The sequence below is a fragment of the Trichechus manatus genome, unplaced genomic scaffold (assembly GCF_000243295.1).
Source record: "Trichechus manatus latirostris isolate Lorelei unplaced genomic scaffold, TriManLat1.0 scaffold00013, whole genome shotgun sequence".
NCBI lineage: Eukaryota > Metazoa > Chordata > Mammalia > Sirenia > Trichechidae > Trichechus > Trichechus manatus.
Genome location: NW_004443949.1, coordinates 27,537,248 through 27,563,767, shown reverse-complemented (window position 1 = coordinate 27,563,767; position 26,520 = coordinate 27,537,248). Strand labels below are relative to the sequence as shown.

At 33.4% G+C, this 26,520-nt stretch overlaps 1 protein-coding gene across 1 annotated transcript in view; it reads right to left on the bottom strand.

Annotated features, from left to right (window-relative positions):
- Positions 1-26,520, bottom strand: part of DACH1 (dachshund family transcription factor 1) — a 472,093-nt gene that overhangs the window by 29,734 nt on the left and 415,839 nt on the right. The window contains exons 7-10 of the mRNA XM_023726745.1: positions 22,718-22,869; positions 14,536-14,683; positions 11,243-11,386; positions 10,661-10,729 (exon numbers count right to left, since the gene is read on the bottom strand). Coding sequence (XP_023582513.1) covers positions 10,661-10,729; positions 11,243-11,386; positions 14,536-14,683; positions 22,718-22,869 — 513 coding nt within the window. The remainder of the gene's footprint in view (positions 1-10,660; positions 10,730-11,242; positions 11,387-14,535; positions 14,684-22,717; positions 22,870-26,520) is intronic.

Here is a 26,520-nt window from a genome sequence, read left to right as displayed (position 1 = left end):
TCATTTAATTTTAATTTCACTTTAACTGTTTTGATGTATAATCTTGCAGCTAAGAACTTTATCTTTCCTGGTGGGTCACTTAAACTTATAAATTTCATCAAGTGAGCAGCACAGAAATCTGTAAAGATATCCTCTGGACTATGTTTAGTATCAAGAGAAATTTCTGACACAATGCACTCCCAGAAACAGGGAAACTGGAAAGGAATGTGAGCTCATTCTTGGATAAGGTTCAACTGCTGGAAAAGCAATTAATTTGCTATGGCTGTGCTAATATAGGGGAATTAGAAAGTATGACACAAGACAAATAGAAATAATTAGTTCTCCAAAATGATGTTCTCATTAATATGGTTTGAACAGTAGAAATAAAAAACATTATTGTGGCATGTCTGCATTCTGTCCCTAGCCATGGGAGGTGGAATGCACCATAAGCATTTTTACATTTGTAGTTCAAATGACGATGTTTTATTTTGTCTGGAAGGAAAATTTATATCAAAGGTTGTCATGTATCTCAAATGTCTAAACACATACATGCAATCAAAATTTATGACATACTTCACATAACCATGTATTTGGGTACCATTATTTTGCACATACAAATCTTGTATTTTAATCAACAGGCTTTATAAATGGGGATTCTTTTCCCATAAGTTAAATATTTTTGTAGCACTCTTAAACCTCTTAAAACATAATATATATATTTTTTAATTATGTTTATGCTTTATCTTAAAAAAGTCACTCTGAATGTTTATTAAGGGTTCTTTTAGATAGTCATGCTATTTTTATTATCTAAGAAGGCACAATTCTTAAATATGAATGACTCAAGTTAGTTCAACTCTATATTGCTAAATGATAAGCTTCTTCAGCTTTCGTGGACATTATACACATTTTCTACTCTTATGATCTTCAGTGAGCAAGTTAATTGGATACAATGCCCATCAATACTTTTTTTTCCTTGATGATAAAGGTAAAAAAGACTCTCAAAGCAAAAATGTATTTTAGATTTTCTTTAAATGTGAAGTAATATTATACTGTCTAAAAAATAAGAAATTAATATATTTTGACTATAATGAAAAATCAAGTCCATAAATTATCTGTTACTCATAATAAAAAGTATCACCGACAATATTACGTAAAAATAAAGTCACAGAGGTGTATTTTACTTCCTCTTCTCTGATACTTCTCCTCTCAGCCCTGCTAACTCTCTGTTAGTACACTACTCTGAAAAGTTGTGACATATATTACCACTGATACTTGCTGAGCTTTTTAAATGTCTTTAAAAAATAGACCTAAAAATGCAATTTTTTTCCTTAAATTTTTAAACTCCCAAAGTTTCTTTTCCGTATTTATGCTGTCCTCACAGATAAATGTTATGTCTTCTAAATTAGGATCATCTGTGAATTTCATTGATACACTCCGTTTACCCACTTGTCCACATCACTAATTATGACGTTAAATCATAATGGATCTAGCATTGATCTTTAGGCCCCCTGCTAATATCTTTCCCGATTTCCATTTATCTCTGTTCTTTGATTGTAGGTCTTCAGACAATATTCTAGTCAAGCCACAAATGTGTTCAGAAACAAACTAATTTAGTTCAATTTTTTCAACTGTATCTAAGCTAACAAAACATTACTGTGTTTTTATTAATAACTGTTCTGTTTTAAAATTTAATAGTAATTTATTCTGAACCAGTATGAACATACTTCCGAAAATTAGCCAGTGAAAACAGTATGATCACAACAGAATATTGTCCAATATAGTGCTGGGAGATGAGCCCCCTAGGTTAGACGGTACTCTACACAATAGCTGCAACAATGGATTCAAACATACCAACAATCATGAAGACGGCGCAGGACTGAACAATGTTTCATTCTGTTATATATAAGGTTGTCATAAGTCAGAGCTGACTCAATGGCAACTAACAGCAACAATATTTGGGCAATGGAGTACGAATTCAAATAACATCACAAAGCCTCACGATATGTCAGAACTCAATGCAAACACATAATGATGACGATCATGCTTTTTTCACGATACTAGATGTTTAGAAAACTAGCTCTATGGGAATAATACATTGAACTAATTTTATGTAAGAAATCACTATAAGGAATTACATTTTTAAATTACTATTTTAAGCAACTTCATACTTAACAATGTCTACTCTGTTTAATTTCATGTATAACTAGTTTAAATTATCTAAGAAGCTGTTTCAAACAAAAACCTGTAAGAGGTCTTCGACACGTGGAGTTCACACATATTCATTTATGTTTAAAAACAAGATTTACTTTTATATATTTTTTAAAAGAATAAAAATGTTTACACTGAACCTGTGAGAAAAACTTTAATCTAAAATTTTGTAAAATATTCAAAATCATGGCTATCTTCAAAACTCTATTTAATATTAACTCTGCTTGTCTAGTTAAAAAGAGTAGCTAAAAATGACCTGTGTTAACTATGGGACAATAGCCTGTTTATTGGTTACTGCCTCCAATCAATATCTTCTTTTGTTCAACTTAATCAATGTTGTCTTAAATTGATTAGCTGTGTCTAAAAGCTGCCAAACACCAGAAACCAGTGTCAAGGGACAGGAAGCAAATGTATTATTGTTTTGTTTCATAGTAATATAATTCTAATATTTGTTTTTTAAAATCAATTAAAATAGTTTGAGGTAATCCCTATGGTGATTGCATTATTTCTAATTATCTAAACAGTGCAGTGGAGGCCGCCCAGAAACCAGTTTTCAGCCCTTTTCTTTCTTTTCCCTTTTTTTAAGAAAGCCTTCCTTTTCACTCTTTGAAGCTAAATGAAGACATTTTTAAATATGGAAAACTAGTTTAGGAAACTTAACAAAAAACAAACTTATAAATCCCTGCAAGCACTTTACCATGGGGACTAAATCAACATTGTTTTATAAATAAGGACCAATTTTCCAAAAAAGGAAAGTTAAATTGTATATTAGAGTAATAATAGCTTCAGTGTTTACCAGTTGCCAGGCACTGTAGTAAATATTTTAACTCATACTAATAAAATTTAATATTAACAGCTAAAACTTAACTGTGTGCATACTATTGCTCAGTATTTGCTAAGTGCTTTACATGGATTATTTTATTTAATCCTCAGAAAAACCCTATGATGTTAAGCAGTTGCTAAAGAAAAAAAATGTAGAGCCATGATTTGAGTTTAAACTTCACAGACTTCTAGCAGTTCTTAACTGTGAGGTTGTATAGAGGATCCTAAAAAACTCCCCTACTCATACACTAAACTTAAAGGTGTACTCTCAAGTCTTACGAAGCCCTGGTGGCACAGTGGTTAAGAGCTCGCTTCTGACCAAAATGTCGGCAGTTTGAATCCACCAGCAGCTCCTTGGAAACCCTATGGGGCAGTTCCACTCCGTTCTGCAAGGTCGCTGTGAGTAGGAATCAACTCAACCGCAACGGGTTTGGTTTGGTTATGAAGTCTTAAAGAGGGCTGGTGGTGCAGCGGTTAAGGCACTGGACTGCTAATGAAAGGTTGGCAGTTTGAAACCACCAGGGGCTCTCAGGGAGAAAGATGTAGCAGTTGCTTCCACAGAGATTTACAGCCTTGGCAACCCTATGGGGTCACTATGAGTAAGAATCAACTCCACGGCAGTGGAGTTTGGTTTTGGGTATCAAGTCTTATTTTTTAAGTATTAGAAATAGAAACATACATAAAAAATTATATATGATGATCAAATGTGTACCTTAATTAGTACTTTCACAAAGATAAAAAAAATGAAAAGTTAAAGTAAAGTTTAAGTTAGGACGAATAAAATGTAAGTTTTGGGATATCATTTAGTAACTTCTATTAAAATGCCTGACGGCGTAGTGGTTAAGAGTTCAGCTGCTAACCAGAAAGGTTAGCAGTTCGAATCCACCAGGTGCTCCTTGGAAACCCTATGAGGCAGTTCTACTCTGTCCTACAGGGTCGCTATATGTCGGAATTGACTCATAGCAATGGGTTTGGTTTGTCTGGTTATTCAAACACATACTTTAAAAGAAACGAAGAGGTTTTCCAAACATCATAGATTACATCAAGATTGGATTTCTGTCTGATACTTTAAATTTATCATAAATTCATTGCACGCTAAATGGTAGGGATGTAGATGAATCTTTTGGAGTCCCTGGGTGGTGCAAACTGTTAACATGCTCAGGTGATAACTGAAAGTTGGGAGGTTTGAATCCACCCAGAGACACTTCGATAGAAAGGCCTGGTGATTTACTTTCGAAAAATCAGCCACTGCAAACCCCATGAAGCACAGTTCTACTGTGACACGCATGGGGTCGCCAAAAGCTGGAATCTACTCAACAGCGACTGGTTGGATGAGTCTTTTACTAAATATGACTAATTTCTTTTTTTCTTTCTTTGTCACTTTATTTTTTTTTTTTTACTTAAAGTGAAGTTTTCCCCAGGTTTACCTGGAAGTCTATAAGCATAGTTTAAGTATAATGACCGATCAAAAAGTAAAAAACTGAAAACTTTTTTTTTCAATTGTATATCATTCCCTAGTAACTCCCAGTACAGTACCACTGTTACGAATTTTTTTAAGTCAATACTGGTGGTGTGTTAACTATACAAAATAAGTGATGGGGCTGCAAGTGGTTATCCTGTAAGAAAGAAATGCAAGTCCAGGCAGAAAGACATGGTGAAAAGAATGAGGACTTTTGAAATCTGGTTTCAAATGCCAGTAATCCATCAACTATAGTGCGACGCTGGGAAAGTTAGTCACTCTAAGCCTTGGTTATCTCAACTTTAAATGTGAATATACAAGAAAGTTTCATTAAATATTGATCCCTAACCTAGCTCACTATTTTAATAAGCAAGTAGTTTTAGTACTACATAAAATCCCTAAGTCTAAATGAAAGACAGTGTATTATTAGGAAATTCATTGAGTACTAGAACACTTAATTAAATTTAAAAAAAGCTTAATCAAAGATATAAATTCCATTCACAAGAATAACCTGCATTATAATGCTCTGAAGCTATACATTATTAGGCGAATACCACTAATAATCACACATTTTAAAGAAATAACAAAAGTATAATTTAACAATCCTAATCTAAAAGCAATCAGGAAGAAAAAAGTGGATGTGGAAAGCGACTGTAGTATGTTATTATTCCAACTCCTAATTAAGTCACCGTGTCACCTGTAACAACTCATTTTCCCTCACTAAGCCTCAGTTTTCTTTTGTAAAATTAAGAAATTTAGTTTATCTTTTAAGTCTTTTCCCAATGATAACACAGTAACATCATAAAAGTGTGCTTGGCATAGCCTCAAAAACTCGTTGTCATCGTGTCGGTTCTGACTCATAGCGACCCTACAGGACAGAATAGTACTGCCCCACAGGGCTTCCATGGAGTGGCTGGTGGATTCAAACTGTCAACCCTTTGGTTAGCAGCCGCTCTCTTAACCACTACACTACCAGCATCATTATTCAGTAAATATTTGTTGAATAAATGAATAATTTTAAAATTCGTCGTATATCTTCAAACATCCACGAAGTAGAAAGAAGATATTTTTAAATTGGAAAAAAAAATTGTTAGTATGATGGCAAGTCTTTTATGTCTTTTGTTCAGAGAATATTTGGTTTTCTATGATCCGAGATCAGTCAAAAAAAGAATAAAAAGCCAAATAGTTTTGATTATGAGCATTAGATGCAAATAAAAGAGATGTATTTTCAAGTGAAGTCACGATTTTGCAAGTATAACCTGCAGATATTCTAAGATGTTAGAGAAATTACGGTCCAAATTCCTATTGATTTTAACAATTATTTTTTGGTTTAAGAGGACAGATTTTTTAATTAGTAAGTAATCAAAAACTACTATTTTGAAAGTGAACTTTAAAGACTTTTTGGAAATTGCATAAAAGACATAGACGGAACAGCAATGATCTACGGTCTACCATGTTATATTTCGTGTCTATATATTGATCACCAAAACAATATATATTGAAGATTTAATCATTTGAAATTATAAGATACAAATCAGAAAAGATAAACGAGATCAATATACATAAAACCAACGAAGAAAGTGTTGTTTAGGATATTGGGCAATGGTATGTTAAATTAAATATAAATTGAAAACTGAATGTAAGTATATATTCACAGAATCCAAACTTAGGTCAAATGTGCAAAAAAATAAACTAATATTAGAAATGCAAATAAGAAGAACAAACACATAATTTAAATTCAACAATCAGGTATGAAAATTAGTTTTTGTAATTACAGAATTTCTAATTCTGACTTTTCTATGCAGAATCATGCCATCCTTGCTCTCTTCCCATCAGTCTCTATAACCAATGTGTGAGAAATGTCAGAACAAAAAGGATTCTTGTATCCACAAAGATCTAATCTAGGTCCTAATTCATGGATGATTAATTTATTCTTTCGGGACTGTGGAGCAGGCACCACTATGTGCCAAGTGTTCTACCAGGTACTAGAGGACAATACTGAACAAAACTAGGCATGGTTCATGTTTTGTCCCAGCTTACCTTAGAGAGAGAAAGAAGTCACTGAACAAGGAAGTGCAAACACACATGCTATTGTGGAGAAGTGAATGGTGTGGTAAGAACTTCTAGAGGTGATCTAGTTCAGTAGTGTGGAGGGATGGGCAGGGCAGAGTATGAAGTCTGGCATGCATTCCTAGAGGCAATGACTTTTAAATTGGGACTTAAAGGATTCACAAGTAAAGGCAAGAAAGAGGGAAGAGTACCCCTAGTAGGTGGGAAAAGTTGTGAGGCTGTCAAGAAAACAAATGCATACCAGTATGAGCAGAAAATTTATGATTTTGACTGCAGAGAGAAGGAGGAGTCAGAGTTGTGATTGGGTGTGGAGGGTGAGGAAGGAGTCAGAGTTGTGACTGGGTGTGGAGGGTGGGGGAGGATTCAGAGATGTAATTGGCTGTGGAGAGTGAGGAAGGAGTCAGAGTTGTGATTGGGTGTGGAGCATGGGGGAGAAGCCAGAGTTGTGATTACTTGTAGAGGGTAAGGGAGTGAGGGAGGGAAGAATCAAGCCTGACTGTTCCCCTTCAATATCCAATGTATATTAAGGAGACTGATGAGGACACCATGAAGTAGGAACACTGGAGAAAGACAGGTTGTGTGTGTATGTGTCGGGGCGGGGTGGGGGGGTACATTTTATTTTGTGCACATGGACCTTAAGGTTCCTGTGAGACAGCTAAGTAAAAAGGTGTATATTATCATCTGGAGCTCCTAAAGGATGTCTGAATGGACTGGAGAGATACTTTTATAAATTGGTTAAATATATGTTAGATAAACCATTTAAGTGGATTCAGTTGCTAGGGAGAACGTACAGAGCGAGACTAGGACTTACCTGAGAAAAACCTTCGTGTTATAAAAATTTGGCTACATACAGTGCATGTATATGCATTTGTATATATGCGTGTGTTTGGGTGGGGAGGAGGGGTTTTGGAGGAAATTTATTGACTAGCCCATAAAAAGTGCTCAATCAATGTTTATATGAACTGTCTATATATTCAAAAGAGTTTAAAAAGCTTTAAAATAAGATAACTTTCAAAATCCAACATAGATCATGACAATTAGATCAGCAAGACTCAGGGCAATACAGTTAATTGTCAGACAATTCAGTTATTGAAACAAGTTTTTTTTTGTTTTTGTTTTTTACTATTTAAGTTTTGGATGCTTATTCTGTATTCATAATATCACCACTAAACTCGTGAAATTTGGGTTAGTTATTAGAAATATGAGCAATGAAGAATTTATCTCTGTGTACTATGAGCTAATTTACATTAATTATCATGAAAAAATAAGTAAATTATTTAGGGGCTAGTTCCTCAGCAATAATTTCTAAACTACTTTCTGGTGTCATCTTCCCCACCTCTTTAGTTGTACAGAAATGGCGGTATGCAATGCCAATGAGGCAATATTTAGTCTAATCCAAGATGCTTATTTAGGGGTAGTTATTTGGCAGTTGTGCAGAACTCTTGGACCAAGGGTAGCATTTATTTATTGCCAAAATGTTAAAAATAAATAAATACATGGCAAGTCCTGCCTTTCTCGTTCTTGGACTTTGAGTAGAATTTAACTAAATACAGTCTTTTATCTTTGATTTCTTCTGTTCACAGTTAATTTTATTCTGTTTATTAGCTTCCAAGTATATTAATTTAGTCTAAAATAAAAACTTCAAAGAGATAGAAGAGTTTATTTATTGGGCTTAGAGTAGCAAAAAAAAAAAAAAAAAAAAAAGATCTCTTCGCTCTGGTATTTTAAGCCTTGGGATAATTCAGAATCAACCAACCAACCAGTTGCCACTGAGTTGATTTTGACTCATGGTGACCCCATGTGTGTCAGAGTAGAACTGTGCTCCATAGGGCTTTCCATGGATGAAATTTTAGAAGTAGATCACCAGGCCTTTCTTCCAAGGCGCCTCTGGATGTACTCAAACCTCCAACCATTTGGTTAGCAGCCAATTGCATTAACCATTTGCATCACCCAAGGACCCCTGGGATATTTCAACTACTGGTGAAATACCTTTTCAACAACTAACACCCCAAAACACATATTCACTACAGTGTTTTTTATTGTATATGAGAAAAAAATCATATTATCCAGTTAAAATAATAAATGTGAGTAAAGTGTTTATTGAAAACTATGCTTTTTTACCAATATGACAAAAACATTAAATCCACGTGTAAGTATGTGGAACATAGAATATTATTGTTTCTACACATTAGACCTTGAGAAACATTTTTTCTAAATTGGTAGGCTGAATGAATGAATGAAGTGAACAAAAATTTCATATTATGCTTAAAGCAATAAATAATCTCATAACAATTTATATTTGGCTTTAAAATATTCTGTATAATTGTTGTACAATTTTTTCCCCCAATCATAAAGTTTGTTGGGTGGGGTTCTATGTTACCCAATTTGATAGTCTTCTCAATAGCAAAAGGAGGACAATAAGTATAATTGAAATTTTTCTTCAGAATCAGCAAACCACAGCAATAGAAATTGAGTCACCCAATACTTCAACCTCATACAGGAAGTTTTTTTATCCATACTCTCGCATTTACATGCAGGAATATATTGTCTATAATGTTTCCTAGTTTCATATAATCCCTCTTTCTGCATCTATACCTAGAATAAGTGAGTTCTGACCACACTGAGGATTCTGCGAATACTCGATAATTTATATATCACACCAACCAGAGGCTAATGTGCTTTTTTAGGCCACTCTGGACATTATCTAAGTTAATGCTTGAGTAGCCCCTGCACACACAACCCAGGGCTGATGTTTATACTGGATTTATTGAGGCTATTGTCCTGATAAAGAGGACTGACTTTGTTATTGGCAATTTGTTAACATGTGCATGTAATCTTTGTAAGAGAGATGCTATAGAATTCCTATAATTTTAATGATATATACATATATAAAAAATTGTGATGAAATTCATAATGCTCTAAAAAATGAGATCTTAACTTCTGCTACAACTGCCCTAATCTTGCATATCCTAGGAGATGTCTCATAATAACATATGATTCAAATCCTAGGAGATGTCTCATAATAACATATGATTCAAATCCTAGGAGATGTCTCACAGTAACATATGATTCAAGCCTTATGATTTAAAAAAGGATTACTATGGCCTCAGGTTAAATACACATAGGCGAAAAAATATAATGTCTCTTTGCCAGGAATGTTTCTTCAATTTTCTGGTTGGTACTTATTGCATGTGTAATAACTCTGCGAAAGTATATTTCCTTTACACTAAGCCAAGAATGATACTTTTGGAGCTGACTGAGTAATGCAAATAATGTCAAACAATATCCTAAAAATGACTGAGTTTAAAATGCAAAATAAAAGCAATTGAGAAGATTACAGCAGTTAATCATTTTAGGCTTTCCTTTGTAGAATGTATCTTCATTTAAAATAGAAAACAAATGCTCTTTTCACTGTTTAGTATTCATGCTGTTAGACTGAGTTTATTGGCTAGAATAGATGTTAGACCATAAATGCTACCTTCAGATTTTGTTTTTTCCTAATAGTGCAGTCTCTGCAATATACATATTTAGCTCTTCGGAGTGTTTCATACAACTCCCTTTAGTATTCTTTATATGATTTTGCTCAGCAGATTTGTGTTATTAAAATGTATATAATGGCATATGGAACGTTTAGAAAACCCACATAGGGACTAAACAGTCTTATTTATTGTTAACATTCAACTAGTCTACTTTGTACACACCTTGCAGCAACTGTCACAAAGAACGAGTTATTCATTTTTAAGCTTTAAGAACGCCTCATTTGATTAAACCACGATTTTATGGATAAAACCATGTATAGAACTTATAAACTCTTCCTGACTAGACTGTGCTTCAAGCATTCAATAAAACACATTTACTGTGTCCAAGATTAAATCATACATTGTTTAAAATTAATTATTCCATTTTAATTGCATTGTATAAACAGAAATGACCTGTTAATTTAAAGAAAATCTATCAGCACAAAATGAATTCACTCATATAAACAAGCAAGATGAACTTGACCTTGTTTGAACTTGTTTTGATGTGGCCCAGATGGTAGGCTACATGCTTGAATAGCAGGCTAAAGCTGAGGAAAAACTCATATAGCAAGATCTAGATTTATAGCCTTTTGCAAATTCCTACCTTGTATTGTCCTTTCAGCATCTGTTCTGCCGCCACTGCGGTCAGCTTCTATCTCTGGGGTCAGAGAGTCTAAAAGCACAGAAAGGTAAGAGTGACACATATTTCATTTGATTCCTATTGTCCTTTTTAAAAAGAGCAACCTGTTACTTTGGTGCTGAATTAAAATAAAATAAATCCTTGTCATCCTTTAAAGGTTGAACAAAGACTATAACCATAAGCATTTTAGAAAGATTTGAAAAAATAAATGAGCCACTCAAAATTCTTCTTAAAATGGAATGGGGGTTGGGAAGTTCTCAGATTAATATTTTATCATGTTTAGGTAGAGACAGATTTGCTTAAGCAGAGAAGCAATGCCAGCTCCCAGAAACTGGGGGAAAGTAACCAAACAGTGGAACAACCTAGGAAATAAAGCATTTCCCCTAGCACATGCAGCTCTTCTTCCCATCATGCTCTCAGCTACAAGCACAGTTTAAGGAATAACAAGAAAGAGAAATATATAAAACCACAAACACATGTCTAAATTGTCCTTTGAGTATTAAAAAGGAAAGTTAGTTAGCCATGCATAAATACACACCCTCTTACCATTTAAGACCCTGAGATTATCTGTGGAAGCTGCCTGTTTTAGCGTTTGCTCTGCTTGCTCACGCCGTTTTGTCTCAAATTCAAGAGCTTCCTGCAATTTTCTCTTTGCTTTCTTCTCCTTCTTTAGCCTCTTTTGAACTATGGCTAGAAAAGAGAGTGTGTACATTATTTTTTTTTAATTGGTGTAATGTTGCTAATTGATAAATGATCTACGCTTTGTGTATTAGTCATTTCTTTCTCCCCTTCTGGACTGAGTTTACCTACACAGAGGAAGTCAAAAAAAAAGAACAAAATATCTTTACCTAAAATAAATCCCTGTACAATGTCCAAGGAGGCCAATTTTTCTTTCAACCTTGAACTATACAAGAACAACTATAATTGTCATATGCAGAAATAAATTTAATGGGAAACCACTTTTAGTAAATATATATAGTCACTGATAAAGGAAACCTGATTAAATGAATTATGTGTCCTTGAATCATGAGGCAGGTTAGTGCAAACCTTTGTAAGCATGCCTCCTTCCTTCTCTTTATGAGGCAATAATTTTGAAAAGCAAATGGGGCATTTCCCTCCACAAATGCTTTTGCCAAAAAAAAAAAAATTTACAGCAGCTAGGTGTTTAATAATTCTTCCTTTAAATTTTAGAAAATGCAATAAATATTATTGTATATGAAGAACAAAAATACTCTGAATGATGTTTAACATATATAGGCAGAATGCTTTTTCTAGACTATTGTAATTTGCTTAAAGATGAAAATTATTTCTTCATAGTAAATTAATATGCATTATAATGTATTTTAATTGTTATACTTTTACTCTACAGGTATTGGGTGGAGTATAAAACCTAGTGATTATTAGGTTTTATAAAAATACTTACTGCTGATAATAATATGCTATTTATGTAAGTAGTTTATAATATAAAAGTTAGATTATGATATATTTTTCTCCTACCTGACAATTTAAATATTTTTATATATGATATGTAATAAATAAATTATAACAAATGTTCTTCACAAAATGTATATTAAGTGTACTTCCAATATAATTTCATATGGGAAGTATGCGTATGCTTTTCTTTGAAAAAAATGTTTTTAATGACTAACATTGTGGATGTGAATATACAGAATTAGAATGAGAAAAGTCTTCTGGTAGAGTTAGTCATAAACAGCCATCATCTCAAGTTCACTATTTGATTTCTTACTACAGAGTAAAGAACAACAACACCTTTACTTAACACAATATTTAGCCAAAATGTATAATACAGTAATAATGGTTCCCTAAGTAAAAATTTTAACTTTCAACTTCTAATTTCCAAATATTTTGTCTTTATAATTATTAATATTGCTAAGGTGAGAAACCATTAACTTGTTGAATTTATTGTTGTTGGTATCATGTATTAATAATTTTTATCACGATATACACTGGTTACAATTTTATAAGGCAAATTATTAAAACTGATTTCAATAAATGCTATTTCCTTTATTTAGTAAACCAAACCAAAACCAAACCCGTTGCTGTCGAGTAAATTTCAACTCATAGCGACCCTATAGGATAGAGCAGAACTGCACTATTGGGTTTCCAATTAGTGGCTGGTGGATTCGAACTGCCAACCTTTTGGTTAGCAGCCTGAGCTCTTAACCACTGTGTGTGAAAATCATTTGCTTATCTTAACAAAATTATTTGCCTACTATTTCCCTTTGCGAATGATTGTTTATAAGCGTCTCTGAAATGAAACAGTAGTTTCTGAATTATTCATTTGGATTGTACACTCTTAGGCCACTAAAAGCTCAATATCCGGCACCTTGCCACTGACCACTCACTGCTTCCTTGTGTGTGACTGAACCAAACGGAATGACCATGTTCTCTCTTCAGGCTAACACCACTCCTTCAACAGACACACTCATAATAGATAATTATTGATATTGATTGATAGTTCTTACCTTTGATTTATTGTTCACAATTAATTAAATGGGAAGTTCATGGTGTGATCTGTGAATGTTTTGCCCTCTAGTGGATAAAGGAATAAAACAAGACGCAAATCCTCCAAAAGGTCTGAACCAATAAAATTCTGAAAATCTCTGGAGTAATCAAAATGTTACTTTAGATGTTTAATGGCCTATCTTAAATTCTGGTTAAAGAAAAAAAACAGACTTCTCTGTGTGAGAAAGAAATCAAGACATGCTATCTCATATAAGATGGGTCCATAGATTGACCTCTTTGATCAAACGATTTATGCACATAAAATGTCTCCCATTATCAATGTTTACTTTGTTTTGAATAGTTTAGAATCATCATCTGTGTGAAGCCACATTATTTAGACCTGTGCTGAACAGCTAGGTGAGAGTCTCCCAAATCTATCTCATTCCAGAAACTTATTGTCTGTTTCCTCAAAATAACAAATGAAGCTACCTGGTAATTCCTGCCAATTTTAAAAGGAAAAGAGTAGCAGTTATTTTTAAAAGATCATGTCTTGTATACAGAAGCAGAATATATGAAGCATTTATAATGGATACTTAGTAAATGAGAGAAAAGAAAATCCCCTTCTAGAACGCTCAGGATATTCTTATAGTTGAGGCAAAGGGGGGAATTGGTTGTAAAGAAAATACTCTTTAATATCATACTTAAGCACATTTAAATATTAATGACCTTCAAAAATATCTATAGATGCACTTTTCAGAGTGTTAAAAGAAGCAATTCATAGATTGATAATATGAATTTTACCCCATAAGAATTCCTATCAATTTCTGCTCTGAATATGTACTTGATCTTGTTGGATGAGAATGAGAAATTCAGAAAGAGAATTATACAGACACTTAACTTTGGACATTTGTTCAGCTATTCATCAGTCTTCAATTCTAGTTGATAAACATCTTGCTAAATCTGCTTCACTTGAATAATCAGTACTTTCTACTTTAGCTTTATGACTTTAACTCTTAAGTTTTTCAAAGGGCAATTGTGAATGAAAATAAAATTATTCTTCATGGCTGTCATGTTAAGGAGCTCATTCTTATCTTAAAATACGTTAATTTGTTAAACTCTATACGCAATCAGAATCATATGATTAATTATACAATGGATATATATCTGAGGCATGAACAGAACAGAGACCATGTACTCCAGAAACTAAATAGGCTAAAAATACAATAAGCCCAGGATTCAAATCCTACTCTGGACTTTAGCTACATGTATATTAACAAATATTCTAAAATCTTAAAGTAAATCACCAAATATAACATTAATATGTTGAATATTTTACTTAATGTATTCAATGTATTTGACAGTTTGGAAAATACCTCTATTCTTTTGTTCCATGGCCAACTGCTTCTCAAGTGTTTCCCTTAGTTCTCTTTCCCTTAAAAAATCCATCTTCAACTCTGTTTTTTCCAGTTGGACCTGTTTTTCTTGAGCTCTGGCGTTATCTATGGCAACTTTCAAGAGCCCCTGTATGAAGAAGGTATTCAGAATGGTAATATTTTGATACAAAGCACATTCCATTCAGTTTGTAGAAGCATTTTAAAAGTGAATAACCTACTTATCAAATTATTTAATCTGTGTTATGCATTTACTGTGTGCTCACTAGGATAAATACTATAGAGCAGAAAATTTCTAAATCTAATGAAACCATTTTAAGAAGACAAATATTTAGGGCATACAAGTACAATTGCTTCTAACCAGACGAGTATTCAGAACCAACAGCACGCAAGCTTGTGTGAAAAATGAGAACTAAGAAAAAAACTGGGCTGAAAGTTTTCCAAAAGTAATTATCAGCATGGAATATGCACCTCCATCTGATCTTGGCAATACCCACCTACCTCTATGACTTCACACTCTACCATTCCCTACTGAGATTGTACTAGGCACAATGTTTTTTCCTTTTGTTCCTCAATGCACCAATTTGTTTCTGCACCAGGGATTTTGCTCTTGCTGTTCCCCTCCTGAATACGTTACCTTCAGATCTTGCATGACTCATGCCCTCATTTCACTTCATCTTTGTTCAATGTCACTGCCCAGGAGAGGTCTTCTCTTACCACCCTATCTGGAAAGACCCTCCACACCCATCTCATTACTCCTTCTTTAAAATTCTTCATAACATTTATCATTATGTAATATTGTCATATGTTTATTCGTTCACTGCTTTATGTTTTATCTCCACTAAAATGTAAACTCCATGAGACAGGGATAGTTCTCATCCAGCACTCTGTCCCCAGTGCCCAGAGACTGCCTAGCATAGGGTAGATTAAAAAAAAAAAGTTGGTGAATATAAATTATAATACTTCTACATTTTACTTGAGGCATATATTTCAGGGATCCAAAGCTCAGTTGCTTAACAGTACATTATTTAACAAGAAAAGTTATTCAAAATGATTGTAAGAAGTAGAGACAACGTTCAGGTGACTGACAGCATAATCCAAAAGTTCCTATGGTGAAAAAAAATGTAGTTATTCCTATCACTAATTACGGGCTCTTGCAGATACATAATTTGAATTACTGTGTGCTTTTCAAAGAAATTATAATATTTGGGGATTTTTTAGACAATGAGATTATAAGAATATACTAAACATAGAGAAAGCATTGTGTGTATGTTTTCTCCTAATTTGTTTTGATCAAAGTTACTAGTAAAAATTAGAGTTAAAAATTCTGCAGCAATACAAAATACTATTTTGAAGTAGGAGATATTTGTTCTTTGGTATGTAACTATTGGGGATTAAAATTTTCAGTTGAAGTTATAAATGAGATGGAAGTTGGCATCATTTGTAGATAAACTCTAGGAGGAGACTCTCCTTGCAGTAGGCAACGTGAGCAGTTCGAATCAGGAATTTTAACTCCAGCTTGACTTGCAACCCTCATAGAGATGTAGCCACTTCAGCCCACCTACACAGTTTATAGTATTGTCATAATCCCATTTTAATCTCTTTCCAAGCACATACAAATTATTTCATGTTTGTTATACCTGACTCTGACTTTCCATGATATAATTCATGTGACATGAAACAAGCTGGAAAAGAATTTCTATGAGGCATTTTAGCCCTCCCCAGTCTTTTCTTGCTTAGCAATAAAACATAGCTGCTAAGGAAACTGCCATCTTAACTCAATTCAGCAACATTCCTATGTATGTTTCTTCTTCATCAGGAACAAACAATTAGTAACAAATGAAAGAGATCATTACATCAAGTGCCCTTTTCGATCACCCCAATTAAAACTTTAGTTTAGCTGTATTTTAATTCTAAGATACCGAATTCTAATTTTCTGCTCTGATTGCTCTTGTTGACTTATCTTTGAAAGATGTACTCTCTGTGCAATGTCTAGAGATTATTTAGCAAGATGCCAATGTTGGCACCACTTAATGTGTTGATTGGTTGTATTATCAGTAGCTGTTTAAAATAAATTACTATTAAACTATTATTGTCCTTGGCTGACAAAACACAATATTTTGGTGTTCTTTAAATATGAAACAATCATTATGAATAAACATGTTGCATAATGTTAAATTGTAACTCTGATTTGTGTAATTTTATATTAACATTCGCTGTATAAAGTATGAAGTTGCTGAGAGCATTTATGTTTACTGTTTCCATTTGTTACAGTTGCTGCTAATGTCACTAATGGTAATACATTACATATTCCTGCTGATTATGTCTGAAAAATATTAGCTTTTAGGATCCAAGACCCTCTGGGGACTACTTATAAGCTATATAAAATTAAGTTTCATTTTTAGACTTTAAAACAGTGCACATCAGTTGGAGTCCAATGTGAACAAAAATATGCACTAGAGCCAAACTGGTGCATATGCAGAAGTATGTTCTTGCCAGTGACAACTCTGCTGCAAAAAAATACGGAAAACCGATTAAATTTCAATGCAGCAGGGGGCTGAGAAAAGCAATACCAAGTGTTCACAACATCTACAAATCATTAGGACACCATTTAACCATCAGTGAGAATCGTACTTTCAGATTTGTGTAACTTCTGTAAATTTCCCAGGTAGATCATGTGCAAAAGTTCACGCTACATGCCAGGTCTCGCTTGGACATGCAATATCCAGCAATGTGGGAGGACAACCATGTGAATTACAGTGTAAGATAGAACGCTTAAAAAACGAGTTTATTCTCCAAGGGGAGGTCTGTTCTCATGATGTTGAAGTTGGATAATGATAATTCTACAGAAACACATTTTCTCTATTTATTTTAAACTTAACCGTATGGTACAGCAATAAGAGACAATAGTTGATTGGCCTCAAATTTCTTTTCCTTAAGTGAAGAGGCATAATGATTGTCACAATATACCAATGTCTTTGTTTCCTAAAATGATTTATGTTATAAATTAAATTATCTTCAACATTTTTCAGAAAAGAAGTGAGTCTATAAATTTAAAAAAAAAAAAGCACTGGAATTGATCTAGGAATTTTTCTATAATTTCTACCACTTAGAAAGTATATGTGCTCCTATGTGAGGTCTTAAAAATTTTTTCAATATGCTAGTTAGATTTTAGAGGCAAAGTTTACTTCGTACATGTTTGTATTTTATACAAATTTATTTTAGAATCAAATGAAAAGCAAGCTTCCTTGAGTGTCAAACCTGCGTTACAAAATTTGTGCCCAAGAAGCGTGTTACTTGTAATAAGAGTAAAACGCTCTCTTTGAAAGGGGTTTTCAGGATCACCCATTCTAATCAACATCTTTTAAGGATGAGACAACTAAGGTCCAGGACTAGGTGACTTGCCCAAGATCCCAAACTAGTGAGTTGACTAAGCCTGGATTAGGGCTCCCTAGCTGTTTAATCTCCTTATTTCTTTTAATACTCTTCTAGTCTCCATTCAGGATGAGAAAAAATAATGTTCCTTGAAACCAGGAGCCTCTGCAGACAGAAAAAAAAGGCAAAATTGCTGCATTTTCCCAGAAGCTCCTGTTACAAAAGAAATACCATACTTGGTTTAATATTATGATTACTGTTCTCCAAAGTCCATCAATGACTTTGACTGTCAAAAGCAATTCTAGATATAAACCCATCTCATGATTCATATGATCCTGTGTGGTAATATGTGATACAGGCTCTGGAATCATCCGCCTGTGTTTAAATCTAGGCTCCACCATCACCTGTGTGACCTTGATCAAATGAATTAACTGCTTTTATTTTCTCAACTGTAAAATGGGGATAACAATGAAATCTACGTTATAGGATTATAAAGAAGAATCAATGAAATTTTGTATTTAATTAACAGATAGGCTGACATATTATTATTGTCCAATAAATATTAGCTGTTACTACTACTATTATTATTGTACAAGACATAAATTAATAAGTACAGTGGATAGTCCAGGGCTTGAAAAGGTTAATGTTATTCTCTCCATCAGAGTAAACTGTGATAAGGTTACTGGCTATATTTTACCAGTTTTTATTTCTCTATTCAAAGTTGGTAATGGGAACAAAAGGGAGAAAAAGACTTACATAGTTATGATTAAAGATAAGAGCATACTATGTAAAACCAATATATTTGATCTTAGCCTGACCTTATTTTGAAGCCAACATCCTCTTTTGTTTTTGAAGGGAAGGCAAATTTTTATTCTAATTCTTATAACTCTATTATAATTAAAATTATGTTTTAATAATGCAAATAAATAAACTCTTAATTTCTTTTAAAGCTCAAAAATAAAGTAAAATTATTAGCCATGACATTTAAATGTAATGACTTGAAGATGTAAAACCAGAGTATTTCAGTCTTAGTTAAATTCTTTTTCATTTTCTTGCCTCAAACACAGAAGCAGAGAATACTTCTTAGACACCACGGTTAGATTAAGTCTGTTTATTAGATCACAGTGAATCAATCCTGGACTGCCTTTTATTGAGGTTTTAATATCCCTTTTAAGTCTTTCTTGTTTGCTTAATTCCTCCATGTAGTCAAACCAAAACGAACTAAACTCCTACATATATCCCCTCATAGCTATATCTTCAATGCTAACCTCACTCCTAAGATTTTATATTGTCTACCCTTATTTTACATTTTCCCTTTTTACTTACTTTTTCTTATTTTAATATTTGCAATCCACTGAAAATCCTTTTTGTAATAAAATAGATATTAAAAAAAGGAGATTATGTTCTCCCATTCCTATGTACCAACAGGTTCTAGTTATGATTTATAGCAAGAAAGCTCAGACAGACTGGATGCATAAAATTCTGCTTTCAATATGTTCAAGTGGCAGCCAATGTTTGAGGTTTCATATCTGGAAAGCTCACACAAAATTCTAGTTTTCCCATGTGAAATCTCACAGGGTTATCCATGGACATGTTTGAATGAGGAAGCCATAATTAAAGACTGACCCCATTAAAAAACATAAATAAAATTCTTTACAAAGTAAACACAACTCTTCTTAAAAAAAAAAGAACTATATCCATATTACTCACTAACATGAAATTACTATGCTTTACTACTGTAGATAGCTGTATCCATTATTACTTTCAAGTTCTAAAATACTCAAGTGTGAAAGAAGAGCAGTATATCTCTGTTGTTATTGTTTGCTGCCTTTGAGTTGAATCTGACTCGTGGTGACCCCATGGTTGCAAAGCAGAACTGTGCTCCACAGGGCTCTCAAGGCCGTGACCTTTCAGAAGCAGATCTCCGGGCCTTTCTTCTAAGCTGATTCTTGGTGAGTTTGAACTGCCAACCTAGTCGAGTGCTTAACTGTTTGCACTACCCAGGGACTCCTAGTTCAGCTCTAGTAGCTAACAAATCCGGTGTCTAAAATTATATAGACAACATAGCATTTTCTGCATGTTTCTTTGAAAGTACAAAGAAATAAAATTTATGAAAATTTAAATTTAATAATGGTATCATGAAGTGGACATCTGTAGCAACCATTACAAATATAAAAATTTGGAATTACCATACTACAGTATATCATGAAATTAAATTATTGGTTATTTACAATAACTCCTTAAGCACTTATTTTTAAGCTTTTTAGTTATTCATTCTAAGAAACAGAATAGTTTTTATATACATTATAATTGAACATAACCCAAATGTTTTGAAAGCTACAACACTGAACTTTAATTAAAATATTAATATACATAGTAAATCTTCTATTTTTTTAGACATGGAATTGTATAATTTGAGAAATATAAACAAGTTTCAACTCATCTCTTTTTCATTGCCACTCTGATAAAGTATCTCCAAAGGAAATATGGAGCTTTAAACTTACTACCCAAAAAGTATGTTAACATTTTGACATAGAAAGCAGAGAACCCCATTATACATAATTGAAACTTCAGAGGAAATTGAGGTAGGCAGAACGTAATTACCCAAATTAGAATTTGGACAGCAAACACATTTTTACTGTATGCCCAGTAAGCCAAGGTCGTGACTGTTTAAACATTCTACACCACTCCTAGGATATTACTATAACTCCATAAATGTAGCAATAATAAAAGAGCTAGCATCTATGACCTTTTGTAAAATGAGTGAAACCATTACTGACCATAAAATCCAGGGTGTGTGTGCACGTATTATTGTGTACAGAACCCAGTGAGATTTTTATATATTTTTTAATTTTTATTTTACCTTATATATACATATGTGCATGCAAAGATACATGTATATCTAGAAAATATAAACATATAAATATATAATACTTAGACACACACATACATGTATGTAAGATTGCACTGAACAAGCACAATGTATTTTCAATGAAGCATCCTTACTGGAGAGGTCTTCTAACTTTATCAGTCCCAGGATCTATTGATTTGGGACCAGAAATAAGTAATTTACTTTGTCTTTAATATTTTCCTATCATCAACTCTTGCTGAAATATGTTCTCAAGGCATATGGTTGGAAAAGAGACTATATTAAATCTATAGCCATCTTCAGTAAAACTCTCTTCAAAATCTTCACATTTTAAAACTAGGGTTTTCCTTTCTCTCTTTGTTTGTTTGCTTCTGTTAATAATTAGAGTTTGAGGTGATGTGGATAACATTCTCAGTTTTGGTATTACTGGGCTGAGGTAGGGGGATGAATACTGATTTGGTTGTACTCCCAAATGGACAGTACTTGACTTAGAGCTGTGGCAGTCATGTTCAATGAAAAAGTCCAGTGTAAACCCATTCTTCAGATAAATATGCTGGCTTGCACGATGAAACCAGAAATGTTTTCTCTGTTGAAATTAAATCCCCACTGGCCTGGCTGAAGTGGATTTAGTTCGTGAAAAGACATATGAAAAGACAGAGAATTTGAAGTAACTGCTTAACTTTTTTCTTTGCGTCATGTAGAGTTGTATTCGTGGGAAAATGAATTGTTCCCTTACTTTTCAGAGCGCAAATTCAGAAATGTTGAGGGGTATTTTCTGAAAGCATTTAATTTAACAAGAGAGAAATTCATTAAAAACTCTACCTCATAGAAAACAATATGGGTCAAATTTAGGAAAAAAAAGTCATATTTATTTAAAATATAATCAACTATTCGGTCTTGATTAAAATCAGGCTGAGTTGATTTATTTCAGTTATGGAGATATAAAACCTTAAAGTTCAATACAGTTCTGGAGACTTTAATTACATTAATATTAAAAATGCCATATTAATAGATGAGGAGATATGTTACATTAAAGGCCTTCTGTTATGTCCTTGTAGTAAATAAAATTAGCTACATTTCTACTGGGAAAAAGTTTAATATGGGAGGAATTGTGTACAGAAAAATATCACTGAGAATGGAGTGGTAGTATGAAAAAAAAAGTACCAATACTGTATCTGCAAGCACGCCTATGACTAGCTGCTCCAAATATGGAGATGTGAATGGCAAAAATCCCCATCTGTGACCCACATGATCACTTCATGTGTGGGCAAAAAAAAACCGTTCTTCTATCCCAAACACTTATTATCTTGGCTCCTTGCTCTATGTTATTATTAACTGTGAGTAGTTTTGATTCATAATGTACTGTACGTAAAATATACATCCTGAGGACTACATAGGAAATCCGTAGAAAGTTTTGTATGGCTTTTTGAAGTCTATTCTTTGAAGAAACTCTATTAACTGAAACAAACTTTATTTATGAAAGAAGGGATTTTTTTTTATTCCTTTATATTAGACATATTTCAAATGACTAAACATATCATTTCCTCACTGGAAGGCCAGCAGTTTAAAAATAACTAAATATTTATTAGAACTGGTGTGCCGTCATTTAGTAAATCAGACAAAGAGTTTGATTCATCCCATTGGTCGGCAATAAAAGGAGCATTTAAGCAGAATTATTTTAAAAATACCCATTCTACTTTCATCTAAGTTTTTATACTGGCTTAATACACATATTTGAGTATTTCTAAACCAATTTGATTAATGTAGCAAGTTTGAAATCTAAATTGCTAGAAAAAAGTTTAATACAACGATTTAGTGAATCTTATAAATGGATTAAGTTGGAATCATATAAAGTTTGAAGACTGGGTCTATAACTAAGTCTTCCTTGTTCTCTTTTTTCCAGATTGCAAAAAGTCCTACCTGTATGTTAGTCAGAAGGGTCTCTATGGAAGACAATCCATCAGGAAACAGAAAAGGAGATGGAAAACCTGGGGGTAGTGGTTGTCCATGCCCAGTTAGAGAAAGCTTGTCAAGGCTGTCTCTTGCGGTTGGTGTGGAAAGCGGGGTCTCATCTGTATGTGATTGAAACAAAAATATAGAACAAGTTACACTTGTCTGTTTTTATTAGACCTCAGTAATGGTTTCCCTAGTGGTTTCCAGAACATTTATTGCAAATTGGTTCCTGCTATCAGGAGAAAATGCTTTCTGCTGAGTTTTCTTTAATGAAAAAGCTGTGGAGATACAACAAGATAACATTAATGAGTAACTTTATAAGCCTTTTAAATGCAGTCTCTAATGAGACTGAGTTTACAGTGCCATAGAATCTTCTTAAAACAAATATTATCTCATATATGGTTGTGATAATATATTCAGGCTGACTTTATAGGCACCTTCCCAATTATCTCATTTTAGTTTGTTCAGTTTAGATTGACAATGGAACATTTCTAGAACTTGATATAAGAAAAATGCTTTGTATATTAGTATGTTTCTTTCTCAATTAACCCTTCCTTTGTATCAGTGATTTCTTCAAATATAGTCTTAAGGAATCTATAAAAGAATGTACAATTAAAATCTTTCATTACACGTCTGAAAAGAAAAACTGGAATCCAAATATATTCTTCCTCAACTATAATTGAATTGTTCAATATCATTAGAGCTAAAGATCTAATTCATCTAAACTTGAATGCCTTTTAACAGTAGCCTTTTACCTTCATATTGAAAAGTGATAGCTTTTATCCAAGGAAAAGAAGTTTAAAGAAAAGGTAACAAAATACAATTTCCCTAACAAAATTTAGACAATCAAATATAAAATCTTCTAATATATATTAGTCTTTACTTCATTTATTGAATATTACTCAACATTTTTAGACAATCAAATATAAAATCTTCTAATATATATTAGTCTTTACTTCATTTATTGAATATTATTCAACATTTTAAGTAACTTAGAGTAATGCCCTAAATACGGATTCTTCTTTCTCCCACAGTGAATCTTTTTTTATTCAGTTCTTTATTATTTAAATAAACATTTACAGTTTCATATAAGATAGACACAAGTTATGGCTGATTTTAGGTTATTATCATAACAAAGGAAATTTTATTCACGGCATGCTTCTCAATTTTAGAAATGTTTTCATATTTCACCCCAGGAAAATTAATCAGAGCACTGTGTTTGCACAGACCTGATAGTATCTCTCAATTTTGCAAGTGACTAAAAACTTCAGCACACTTGCCTTTATGCTTATAATTTGATTGCACTGTTCTCCTCGACCATTCCTTTATTTTTCATTACAACTCCTAACCACACAACACATTTTCCAATTACTTCTCTCTGGGGCAGAAATATTATGGGAGCTGCCACACTTTCCTGTCTCTAAGTAATGTCAGAACAAGTTAAATTCATCTCCCTCACCTTTCACATTTCTAGTTAATGAACCAAAAGGGAAGAAAGGTTGGGAGGGAAGTAATGGACACAGGCCTTCTATTAACTGCCCTCCTCTTATGCTCACTCACTCCTCTGCAGTGTCTCCTTCCATTCTTTCCTCTGTTAACTTACTGACAGGTGATCTAAGGCAGCAGGTGCTAGAAGAAGAAACCGAGTAAGCTGCAAAAGTCAGAATCATTGCGTTTTTTGTTTTTTTTTTTAATCACCCTTGTTACTAAGGGTTAAAGCAAGGCTGCAGTGCAGGGGTAGAGCTACTGCATGGCTAATGTGATCAAGGTGATCTTGGACGCCACTTACCTTGCTGTCATAAATTACTGCTCTAGACCAAGGCTGCTAGTGTTTTCTGATAATAACTCCAGAAAGGCATTTGTTAAACATCTATGTGCATGTGAAAGTGTTGAAGAATGGAGAGCAATATTTTTCAATCAGCATCACCTCAGCTGTCACATGCTAAAGAAAATGTGGCTTAATAGATCATGGGAATAATAATTGCTTGTCTCTTGAAGAAAGGCATAGAAGCAAATGACCACCTGAGGTGGCTTTTAGCTTTAGTATCTATACTTCCACAATTCTTAAAGATTATCCAAGAAAAAAAATCACTTACATGTATATACACACACATATACATAATTGTTTAGAGTTTCATCAACCTCTTTTGTCTTTTTATTTGATTCAATTTCAATACATTTATACCTGACTATACTTGGGTGTTGTATGAATTCATTAATTAGATCAGTTATGATGCATATATTTATGTAAGAATATTTACTTAAGCTAGACAATGTGCTAGACACTGGGTACTAAAAAACAAATAAACAAAAAAACCCACTGCTGTCAGGTTGATTCCAACTCAGAAACCCTACAGGACAGAGTAGAACTGCTCCATGAGGTTTCCAAGGAACAGCTGGTGGATTCAAACTGCCAACCTTTTAGTTACCAGCCGAGCTCTTAACCACTGTGCCACCAGGGCACTAGGTATAGAGAGCTGAAAAACACAATCCTTAAGTCTCAAGAAGCTCATCTATACTAGAGTGACTAATCTGGATTGCTAAATAGATAATTCCTGGCGTTGGTAAAATATTTTTATGTCTTCCATCATTATCCCCTTGTTGTTAGTTGCTATATTGAGTTAGCATCGACTCATGGCGACATCATGGATAACAGAAGGAAACACTGCCCAGTCCTATGCCATCTTCGTGGCTGTTGATATGTTTAGCGAGTCTATTTTTTCTAGTTTAGGACTGAAATTGTTCTATGCTTGTGTGTGTATGCGTGTGTGTGTTCGTGCATGTGTGTGGGGACACGTGTTTGCATTTCTTTTTCCCTGCAATTGCTTCAATGGAATGCTCATCTTGGTCCTCATGACTGCAGCTATTTGTGATTAGATTATTGTTTGGTATCAACTTATCTGATTCAATCATTTGTTTATCATTTTCCATAGTAGAAACAATGAAAAGTCCACTTAAATTCAATACACAGGTATGAAGCGATCAAATTTAGGGCAGAATGACCGCCTGAGAAATCTTCAAAAATGTGTTTCAATTGCTTAGAATCAATATATATTTTTGAAATGAAGACAAATCAAAGCTCAAACAAGCAAAAACAAAAATGATCCTTTGGGCCTCAGGATCCTACTACGTGAGAAAAAAGTTGTCATCTTGTGGCAATTAACATGATAAGGAGTCTCATTTAGTTCTTCCTACAAAGACTGCAAAATTGGGAACACAGTTCTTCCTTTTGAAATAAGAGTGACCTTTGATCTCCTAAATGTTCTAAGAAGCTTAAAGCAACAAGTCGAGCGGCTGGGCAAAGTGGAAGAGTGTTTTGACATCTCATAATCTCCCCTGCCTTCAAACAGTGAATGATCATGACGCATAAATGCACAAAACACGGTATTCTAAGTTGATATATCTGTACATATTTTGTTTAAAGTTTAGCTTTAAAAAAAGTTGGCTTGTCAAATCCTATGATCTTTGATTATAGTATTGAACAATGTAATCTGTGTTTGTTTTTCTAAATTTACTTTTAAACAATTTCCGACTATGGAAAAATAGCAAAAATTATACAAAGAATTCCTATATACTTCTGTAGTGGGTTGAATGGTGGTCCCCAAAAAGATATATCCACACCCTAATCCCAGGAACCTGTGAATGCGACCATATTTGGGAAAAGGGTCTTACAGATGTAATTTAGTGAAGGATCTCGAGATGAGGAGATAATCCTGATTATTTGAGGGGGCCCTAAATCCAGTGACAAGTATCATAAGAGAAAGAGAGAT